Below are 11,159 nucleotides of genomic sequence, written 5' to 3' on the forward strand. Positions count from 1 at the left end.
AAACGTAATTACGGGAATATCAGTGAGTATTGCATAGAAATTCCAATATAAATGTATTAAAAAAACCCCTACATCTACAACTAAAACTTGCAATAAAAAAGTAAAGTTACTCAATTTAAACTTGCAATATTTTAACGAACAAACTTCAAAGTACTGACCGGAGCATTGCAAAGTGAACGATACATATAGATGAATTCAACCTATTGTTGATAGTCAAGCACAAACCTAATTACGGGAATATCAGTGAGTGTGCGGACACGGAAAATAAATTAAAGAACCGGTTTTGTTGTCATTCAGTCATCTTCGAGTCGAAGAAATTGTCGATATTGAGGGAACTGACGAATAAGTCTTGTATGTAGTGTAATGTAAATATGAAACTATTGAATAATAATAATAATAATAATAATAGTGAGCGTTGTGAAAAAGAGACATGAATTCGTTGTAAAATACATTTTTGTTAAAATTTTAACACTAAAACTTAGCTTATAAACTTAAAACATTTTACCGGCAAAACGTCAAACTGATAAACTAGATAACTGAAAAAGTGAATAAATAGGAATAACGACATTCACATTTCTACGTGCTCCCTACGTTTGGCCGTAGAATGCAACGCTGGAGTGCTTGGACATTTTTACACTGTAGAAAAATGTTTAATTGGGACATTCTGCACACGAATTCTACACACGTATCAAGTCTGTAAGCAAACATCTGCACGGTGTATTTTAATCTAGAAGATAGCCGGCATTTTTCAGTCTGGCATGCCTTGGTAAGGATAGACGAAGGATAGTGGTATACGCAACGATATTGCAGATAAAAAAATCACACTTGCCAAAGAATTGAAAGTAAGATAGTAAATTTTAAGCTCTGTAAACAGAAGACGACATATTAATCTTGTTGGAAGCATGAGAAGCAGAAAAATCGGAGTCTTCGACAAAAATAGAGCTCATGACTTCCTCGTATCTCAGCATTATTTACAAAGGACATACCAAATGAATTTCAATATCTACATCTAAAAAAAAAAAAGGATTGCAACGCAAAATCTTCCGATACCGTAAAGGCTGAGGAGAATATTCATTAAGCTGAAACTGCGAGGACTGGGGAAGGCTATTAAACACAGATAACACGCTGATCATTTAACACTTTGTTTACAGTGTTACGAAAAAAATAAACAGACAACAATTGGTTGAAATATATTTGATGGCCTTACTACCACATGACAAGAAGTATCCATTGCTTCAACGCCCTTACTTCAAGAGTAGCCTGTCCTAGGTTCTAAGATAGTTGGGTGAAAGAAACAAATGAAAATCCATTTATCGTGCATCCCCCGACCCAAATCCGTTATTACTTTCTTGAGTTAAGTAAGACAACTTGTAGTCAGTATGTGGTTCCAGCTCGGTTAGGCTTGGGTGCTACCTTCGCGAGGCGACGTCACCTTCGCCCGCACCCATCCCAGGCTTCACGTGGAGAAGGAGACCCCTTCCAGGCTTCTCGCGGACTAATGAAGCAAGAAGGCACGCCTAGGAGTTGTCCATACTGAATCCTGTGTATATCTATGAGAAACAATCAGTTTAATTAAATCCGTTCATCTGTTACTTTGGTAATTCCGGCGATAAATACTCTGTATGTGCGTTAGTCTGGTTCACATGAGATCACGTGATCTAGCCTCATGTCTCTTTCCGTAACTGGCAGCTCGTCACAAACTTGAGTGCTGAAAGCCAACCCTACAAAAAAACACAAAGACGAACAAACAAGGCAGTTTGGATTGAGGGATACGTCATAAAATTGTCTAGACACAATAATAAAAAAAACAAAAAAAAAAGTCAAAAAATTCTTCTTCTTTTTTTTTGCCGTTTTTTCTACGTGAGGCGCTCTGCCTTGGCTCCTAAAATATTTTTACCCTCCCTCCTCCTCTTCAGCGACGTTCCGCCTTACCTTCCTCACTCTCTTGGCTAGGCTAAATTTTGCCTCCCATATCTTAATTCCGCTAAGGCAGCGAGTGGTGTTTTGGCAGTGAGGATACAAAATTCCTGTAGCAAGAATTCTGCAGCTAGTCACGCGAAACATTCACACGGAATCGGTACTCTTAAATTGTTCAGCTGACAATGCGAGTCTTCCGAAAGAGATAAGTTCCCGCCGCTATTTGCAGAAAAAGAAACGAACAAAGGCAAAGCTCCATTAGGGCCTGTTTACAAGGGGGGAGGGTAACCCTAGTACTAGGGTTCGGGCCCTAACAAGCGGGTTAAAGATGGCCTGGGTTTACAAGCAAAATTTCACAGGGAGGGTTACCTTATCACTCGGATCAACTATACTACAAAGAGCGACGTGGGCGAAAGCGCTGGAAAATTATAGAAAATTGTAAAATTGGCCTGTGGAGCGTTTTTTTGTGAGTAAAGGAAGATGAAAATGGCGGTGTTGAAAGCCAGGTCGTACTCGGTCCGCCATTTTGACCGCTCTTTTCCACTTTCAAAGGGTCTGGCATGGAAACAAGTGAAAAGTTGTCCCGGGTAGGCGAGTTTTTTCTGGAAGAGCGTTTACAAGCCAGCTAGGGTTACCCTGGCGCCAGGATAACTCTATCCACCTTGTAAACACGTCGCGTAAAAAAGGAAAAAACGTGCGAGTGCTAGGGTAACCCTCCCTCCTTGTCAACAGAAAATTTTTGCGCCGCAACTCACCAACTAAAAGTGGTTTCTTTTCACATTTCGCGATGCACTTCATGATGTTATTGTCGTAGTAGCCCTAAAGAAAAAGAAATTTAGCTTAACAACTGGAAAACATCGTCAAGGCGTAAGTTGTGGTAATAAAGGATTAAACATGAGTTTTTATTTCGCATACCATGTTTTCACTACTAAACAATAAACGTTTTAATACTCTAGAGACTTCTCTTGTTGGTGATTTGAGAGCGACAATGAAACCTGTTTAGTAAACCGAAGTAGAAGTGGATAGTGATGTTATATCAAAAATACACGAGCAAGAGTGTTACATCCGATTTTCGTACACCGAGAAGCTGGCTGAAAAAAAGAGGCGCAGTGGAGTTTTTTTAAACCAACTTCGAGTTTTTTCAAGAAATCAGATGAAACCCGAGTGTGTGATATAGCTTCTGAACGCAGTACTGAATAATTCTTGAAGAAATTCAATGCTAAAGTTCACCAAATTTTATGATAATTAATTAAGATGACATTTACAAATCTCCTTCATGGTAGTGATTTCTCTTTCCTCGACCAAGGCGAAAACCACTCTATCAAAAAAAATAAAGGTACTTTGAAACGTTTTTTAGGGGGATACAGGTGACGTTTTTATGACACAGAATATGGTTTAAGCATGACACACAGTGAAAGACATATTTTTTACAAGCGACCACTCAGTCTGCTATCACACAGAATCACTTCAGATTAATGGCAAACTGTTTGGTTTGCAGCTAGGGAAGTGGTCGAAACTATAATACTCGAACAGGACACAAAGAAAATATTGGTCGCTGCCTGCAGCCCCCTTCCCCGATGGTGTTTTTATTGCATAGCCACCCCTCTATGCGGCAGTAAAATATGACAGTGAAATTCAAACGTCATTTTTCTTGTTTATCTAGCAATGCTGACTCTTGCTAGCTGAATTTTTCTGTGTCAACTCAAATTTTAAAGCCAATACAATTTTGCTGGTAATTTTAATGAGATAGGTGGTGTCTTCGATAACCTTCCCCCCCAGACAAGGTGGATCACACTTGTTATTACCAGCTCCCTTATTAGTTTTACTTTTTTTATAGTTTTAGATAAAATTCATTACACCTCCCCTCCTCTTCTCCTTTATCAACAGTTTAAAATGATAAACAAGTTCTCAGTCATTTTTGAGACTGCGGACTTGTGCTCTTCAGAGCTACGATGGCGTACTTCGAAAAAAATGAATCAAAAAAAGTCAGAGACGCACGAAAAAACATAGTCTTTAGGTAAACTACACCTTAGACCCTTCAATTTCTAAAGGCGCCACAACGAAGGAACTATCACTACGTAAAACAAAGAGGTCATGTTCTAATTGATCATTCACCGGTGTTCTAAATATAAAAAAATGCAGGCAAAGGTTGAGTCATACGATCAATAGAGACCTTACGAACACACGACGAAGACAGCAAGGAGAACGTCAAAGGAAACAAAAGGTTTTATAAGCAAAACAAAAGTTCTGCACGCACGTTTAGAGTCAGTACATTTCTTTAACGTCCACTGAGCGGAGCGAAGCATTTGCATAAACACAGTCGTTTTTTTAAATACAATTCAAGCCTTTTCATTATTGCTGTGACAAGTTACATAGCTCTATAACACGTTACAACGATTACTGGAGAACCAAAAAACCAAATAGCCGTGCCAAGAAACACAACTTCTTGTGACAAACACTAATAGCCGGGCCCGGCATTGCAACAATTACAGAATGAAGCTCATTGCATGATACAAGCAATGATTAATTTCTGTCCTAACATTACACAAATCTCAACAAGAAAGGCAGTTAAAACTATCAAGCACTTAAAAGAGCTAAGCCAAACCAAGCTGAAATGCCCCATATGGCATAAAAACACCGTCGTCGAACACACGGAATAAGAGGTCATATTCAAAACGAAGAGAATTCAAAAGAGGAAACTAAAAAATCATTAGGCGCAGATGCCCTGTCGGATGATGAACATATGATGGTTAAATCCTAACCCGCTACAAATACTTACGAGCAGCGCAGGTTTTTAAAACTAATTAATCTCTAAAAAAAAAAACATACTTGTATAAGCTAGATTTAAAAAGGCTAAAACACTCGCCCGAAAGTGGCGTAGGCTTGTCAGTCTTTATTTACACACAAAATTCTAAACCACAGGCAGCCCAAACTGCATAAAAAATTATTTTTATAAGAAAACTGGTACTGGCTTTTGCCTCGAAAGATTTTCCAAAATAATTATTTGGAATTCATATTAAAGGAATATTTTTTCAGTCAATTAGTCGAATTTCTTGTGATCAGTGTGATGTTAGAAACATCCAGGTGAGGGCAGCTGCCCACCCCGCCCCCGCGCTATGTGCGGCCCTGTGAACACTGCAAAGTAAACGATATATATAGATGAATCCGTAAACCAAGCTATTGTTTATGTCGAGTTTATAGTAAACAAAAAAAACAAATTAAAGGAGGGTGAACATCACATGCAAACTAAATTTAAACATAAATTTATTTCCAAAACCCTACATCTACATCCAAAACTTGTGAAAAAGAGAAAGTGGTCTGGATCATTTAATTTTATCTGTCAAAAGATTATCCACAAGGCCATTAACGCACCCGCATGGCATTGAAACTTCAACAGAGACCATCTATTTTGAAAGCCAATCAAACGTTCTGAAATGAGGCAATTTTTTCCTTTCTACTATAGACAAACACAAAATGGTAGCGGGAAAACTCTCAAACTGAACATTACTGGCCCGAGATAGTCTGACCTTTGATTATTAGTTTCATTCACCGTTACCGTAGCGATCAATAACGCAGAAGGAGAACATCTGCTTCCAGCGACAAAAAACAAACCTGTTCCCAGAAGACCTTTGATAAGGTTTTTTCACCCCACTTGACAAGTTGATGCAAGTATTACGTAAATAACAGTGGAAAAGAGACATGAATTCGTTGTCAAATACATTTTTATGTAAAATTATAACAGCAAAACTTTGCAATTATAAACTTTACCGGCAGAATATCAAACTCATAAACTCGATGACTGAAAAAGTGAATGTATATCAATAATGACATTCACATTCACAAAGGAGATCCTAAACGAATTTCAATATCTACAGCTTAAAAAGTATTGCAATGCAAAATCTTCCGATATCGTAAAGAGGAGAATATTCATTAAGCTGAAACTAACCGAAAGAAACATCCCTATTCATACATTTATTCCGCAACACTGAAGAATTGTACCCAGGAAATGATGTTGAGTTGTTCATTCTAACCTCCAATCTTCAAAGCATCTCTCCAAACTATTTCCTTTAATAATGAATGGACGCAAATGAGCATTAGTGCTTCTGTTGTCGCTTATTCAAACACATTTTAAGGAGTAAAACAAAGAGGTATGCAATCAGCCATTCTTCCGCCAGTTTTACTTTTCTACACGTCAGCTACTGTCTGCTCGTGTTTTCATAATCTACTTGCTTTCACCATCAACGGGCGACTTTCACTTGCTCTTTATCCATCATGGCTGTTGAGCAAGAAAAAGAAAACTGTCCTTTTTTGTATAACGCCGCTTGGCAAAGGAGTTACTTGACGGATGACACGTACAAACATCTAGTTACTATAACTAGTATCATCTCGATCGCTACCCTTCTAACCATTGTGCTGAACGCAGTAATAATTTTTGCCGTGGCAGCAAAACGGCAACTACGATCCAACTCCAACATACTCCTAGCGTGCCTTGCGAGCACGGACCTGATAACTGGCCTGGTTGTACAACCTTTCTTGATTGCTGTAAACATTGAGCGAATCTACGGTGAAGGACCATTTTGCATGTTGGAAAAGGTATCCACGATACCTTTTTATGGAGTTTGTTTTGCCTCGTTTTTTCATCTCGTTTTAGTCTGTGTGGATCGATATATCGCCACCAAATACGCCTTGAGATACCAGGGCATTGTTACAACACAACGAATAACAGTTTGCGTAGTTTTAGCGTGGGGATTTACAGTGCTTATAATAGCTGACCTGCTTGTCTTTGCTGTAATTGACAGTCAAATCGAAACAGAATTTTATTTTGTTTGTATGAAGGTCAACGATGCAATAGTTTATGCGATCATTTCAGTTTGCATAGCTTTTATAGTTTATGCTTACCGATATATTTACTCAGAAACGAGGCGTCAGCAAAAACGCCTTGAAACCGAACAGCTTTCTCATGAAGAAGCTAAAAGACTGAAGAAAGCCAACAAGGCAGCTTCCACCGTGGCATTCATCCTGGGTGCTCTGATATTATCGTATTTTTCTGTAATAATAATCGCTGTAGTCACGGCTTATGTAGTTGACATTACTCCATCATTTACGAACATGTTGTGGAATTGGTCTATGACTATCATTTCGTTAAATTCTCTTCTTAACCCAATTATTTACTGTTGGCGAATTAAGAAGCTACGCCTCGCTTTTCTTGAGATCTTGCATTTACGTCAGCCTGAGAACAATCCACCAGCGATAGCAATGCAAGCAATACCACAGCATCGTCCTCAAGTTCAGCCAACTTCCTCTGAAGCTTTCTCAGCAGCAATGACTGTAGCCAACCAAGAACCGGATTTGTTGTCATTCAGCCATCTTCGAGCCGAAGAAATTGTCCATATTGAGGGAACTGGCGAATAAGTCATGTTTATAGTGTATTGTAAATATTTATTCACAGTTTGTACAATATTGATTGTCGTAATCGTTTTGAAGTCAGTAGATGAAAACATAAACTAAGGTAAACTGAATTAGAATTGAGACTTCTTAATTAAAAGAGATGAAAATGAACTAAAAATTATCTAACTACACTACACTAACACGAACACCTGATCGAAGCAAACTTAATTTTGAAAATTAAGTTTGGTTCACAGCATAAAAACCAATTGACGGAAGAGCGCTGTAACCTAGTGGAAGATTGTCTCCCACTAGAGTTCAGCGTATCCTGCGAACAGGCTTCCCGGCCGTGGTCAGACGGCGAGAGTCGCGGAAACTGTCGCCGTCTTTGCGCGCCTGGGAAGCTCATTTAGTGCTCATAGGCTACCTCAGGGCACAAAATATACCGTGTATTAAAATTCACAACGCTCGCATTTTAGTGTAAAACTCCTGGACAATAAGACGAAATCAAGCCGGACACCTTGCAGATTGAAATCGCAGTTATTACTCGTCTGTTAAAAAAGAGTTTGGATGATGAAGATGATGATAACGTTTTGTTTGTTCGGAATATCTTCGATCGCTCAACGCTTGTCGACGATTGCTTAGAAAGTCTTCCGGAATTGGCACGCATGGTCACACGATCTCTACGAAAAAGATCCGATTTTTGCCATGTGCTCACAACTCGCTTTGTCACAACTTGTTCGATTGTGTCGTTTAAATGTGAGTTTATTTTTTTTACAATGAGTTTAAACCATTTTCGTTCAAGAATCAAGAACAGCTGTCTTCGCATGAAGTGAACGATATATATATAGGGGATGAATTCACGAACCAACCTATTGTTTATTTCGAGTTTATGGTAAACAAAAAACCAAATTAACGGAGGATGAACATCACATGCAAACTGAATTTGAATATGAATTTATTCGCAAAACCCTACATCTACAACCAAAACTTGTGAAAAACAGAAAGTGGTCTGGATCATTTAACCATTGGAGATTACCTTAGCGGTCAATAACGCGAAAAGAAAACAACATTTCCGAGCGACAAAAAGACAAAACCAGCTGTTCCGAGAAGACCTTTCAAAAGGGTTTTTGCACTCTTCTTGAGGAGTTGATGCAAATATTACGCGAATAATAATAGTGAGCGTTGTGGAAAAGAGACATGAATTCCTTGTAAAATACATTTTTGTTAAAATTATAACAGCCAAACTTAGCAATTATAAACTTTACCGGCAAAATATCAAACTGATAAACTAGATAACTGAAAAAGTGAATATATAACAATAACGACATTCATATTTTAAGTGCTCCCCTACATCTGTCCGTTGAAGGCGACGTTGAAGTGCTTGTGCCTTGCCCGAACATTTTTACTCTGTAGGAATATGCTTAATAAGGACGATTCTACACACGAATTATACACACGTAAAAAGTCTGCAAGCAAACATCTACACGGTGTATTTTAGAGGATAGCACTTTTCTGGCATGCCTTGTTAACCAATCTGAAAAGTAATTGATTGACGAGCGGTGTATAAACCTCAGGACAGGAAAATTATGGTCCACTAGATTTTGATGCATGAGTAAATTAGCCCTCGGATTGCACTGTGAAACTCCTGTATGGACAGTTAAAGGAAACAAGACAAGAGGGCATACGCAACGCCATTGCAGATAAAAATCACAGTTGTTAAAGAAGAAAGAGAGTAAATTTTAAGTTCAGGAAACAGGAAAAGAAAGATAACATATAAAGCGAGTATGCGACGCAGAAAAATCTCAGTCTTCGACAAAAATCGATAGAGCTTATGACTTCCTCGTATCTCAGTATTACTTACAAAGGAGAAATCAAATGAATTTCAATATCTACAGCTTAAAAAGTATTAAAATGCAAAATCTTCCGACATCGTACAGAGGAGAATATTCATTAAGCTGAAACTAGAAAAGAAACATCCCCCATTCATACATTTATTCCACAGCACGGAAGAATTAACCAGGAAATGATGTTGTATTGTTCATTCTAATGTCCAATCTTCAAAGCATCTCTCGAAACCATTTCGTTAATGGACAGACGCAAATATGCGGCATTAGTTTTTTTGTTGTCGCTTATTCAAATACATTGTAAGTAGCGAAACAACAAGGTATATATATTTTACTTTTCTATACGTTAGCTACAATCTGCTCGTGTTTTCATAATCTACTGATCTACAACCAAAACTTGTAATAAAAAGTCAAGTTACTCGATTTGCACTTGCAATATTTAACGAACAAAATTCAAAGCCAGCATTACAAAGTGAACGATACATATAGCTGAATTCGCGAACCAACCTATTGTTTATGGTAAACACAAACCTAATTACGGGAATATCGGCGAGTTTGCGGACACGGAAAATAAATTAAATGTAAATTTATTTACAAAACCATACATCTACAAGCAAAACTTGTGAAAAAGAGAATGTGGTCAGGATCATTTAATCATTGAACATTACCTTAGCGGTCAATGACGCGGAAAAAAAAGCAACATTTCCGAGCGACAAAAAGACAAAACCAGCTGTTCAGAGAAGACCTTCAAAACGAAATGGTTTTTGCACTCTTCTAGAAGAGTCGATGCAAATATTACGCGGAAAAAAAGTAATCGTTGTGGAAAAGAGACATGAATTCGTTGTCAAATACAATTTTGTAAAATTATAACAGCAAACTTAGCAATAATAAACTTAAAAATTTTACTCGCAAAGTATCAAACTGAAAAACTAGATAACTGAAAAAGTGAATAAATAACAATAACGACATATTCACATGGTTAAGTGCTCCATACATTTGTCGACATTAAAGTGCTTGCACATAACCGGAACATTTTTACACTGTAGGAAGATGTTTAATTAGGACATTTTTATTTTAGTTTATTAGTTTCGCCATTTACAACATTTACAACATACTGAATTAAATTAGGCAGTGTATCCACAACGGCAAGAAGCCAATTACTATGGACCCGATTTAAATTAAAAAAGTAAGAGAAGCCAAGATGAATACACTAACAACAACAGGTTACTGGACGAGGAAGACTGCGAGAGCGGTTACATTTGAGACATACAGTCTTAAACGTTCGAGGGTTATCGCTGTCATAGTTATCTAAAGCAGTGAAATAGTATTTTAAAGGAAACCTCCACTCTTGAAATAAATTCACGTTAAATTGTTGAAAATACAATCTAATTTCAAATTTCGTTGGAAAACATGGAAATGATATTTCTGTGTCGGACAAAACAGAATTTGATTATCGTCTATTTTTCATTTTAAATTTTCTGGGCGCCGCTATCTTGGATTTCATGAAGTAAAACGGTTGCTCAATTGTTTCACAACAAAGAACTTTTGCTTACTGACAATAGCGGCAACCATATGACGTCATAAAATCCAAAATGGCGGCGCCCGGGAATTTTAAAATCCAAAACAGGCGATAATCATATCTAATTTTTAGCTCACTTGAATTTCATTTCTGCTATTTAAAGTAAAATTTAGAATTTAGGCATTATTTCCAACAATTAATTCACCGTCAATTTGTTGTCGGAGTGGAGGTTCCCTTTAACATAACAGATTTAAAACAGGAAAGGTTGTCCATATTCAAGTTAAGTTCGCCGGCTTAACAAATCTGCAAGAAAACATCTGCAAGGTGTATTTTAGAGGATAGCATCATTCTAGAATGCCTTGGTAAGTATACTGAAAATTCATACTATCAGATTGCAGTGTGAAACTCCTGTATGGCCAATTTAAAATTTTAACACTAAAACTTAGCTTATAAACTTAAAACATTTTACCGGCAAAACGTCAAACTGATAA

General features: G+C 37.5%; 1 protein-coding gene and 1 long non-coding RNA gene across 2 annotated transcripts; one reads left to right on the plus strand and one right to left on the minus strand.

The window, feature by feature from the left end:
- Positions 1-1,189: 1,189 nt before the first annotated feature.
- LOC146457596 (uncharacterized) lies at positions 1,190-2,787 on the minus strand. Its single transcript, XR_014858423.1, has 2 exons — positions 2,673-2,787; positions 1,190-1,721 (listed from the first exon to the last, which is right to left on the minus strand). It is a non-coding gene; the product is annotated as an uncharacterized LOC146457596 (long non-coding RNA).
- A 3,402-nt stretch (positions 2,788-6,189) lies between these two features.
- LOC146457597 (trace amine-associated receptor 9-like) lies at positions 6,190-7,329 on the plus strand. Its single transcript, XM_085091703.1, has one exon. The coding sequence runs from the start codon at positions 6,190-6,192 to the stop codon at positions 7,327-7,329; it is 1,140 nt and encodes a 379-aa protein (XP_084947829.1).
- Positions 7,330-11,159: the final 3,830 nt, after the last annotated feature.

This window comes from Pavona decussata, unplaced genomic scaffold, assembly GCF_977016875.1.
Source record: "Pavona decussata unplaced genomic scaffold, jaPavDecu1.1 SCAFFOLD_238, whole genome shotgun sequence".
NCBI classification, from domain to species: Eukaryota; Metazoa; Cnidaria; class Anthozoa; order Scleractinia; family Agariciidae; genus Pavona; species Pavona decussata.

What these genes read in the sequence shown, in the direction of transcription:
- LOC146457597 (XM_085091703.1), top strand. Translation starts at nt 6,190, where the DNA reads ATGGCTGTTGAGCAAGAAAAAGAAAACTGTCCTTTTTTGTATAACGCC.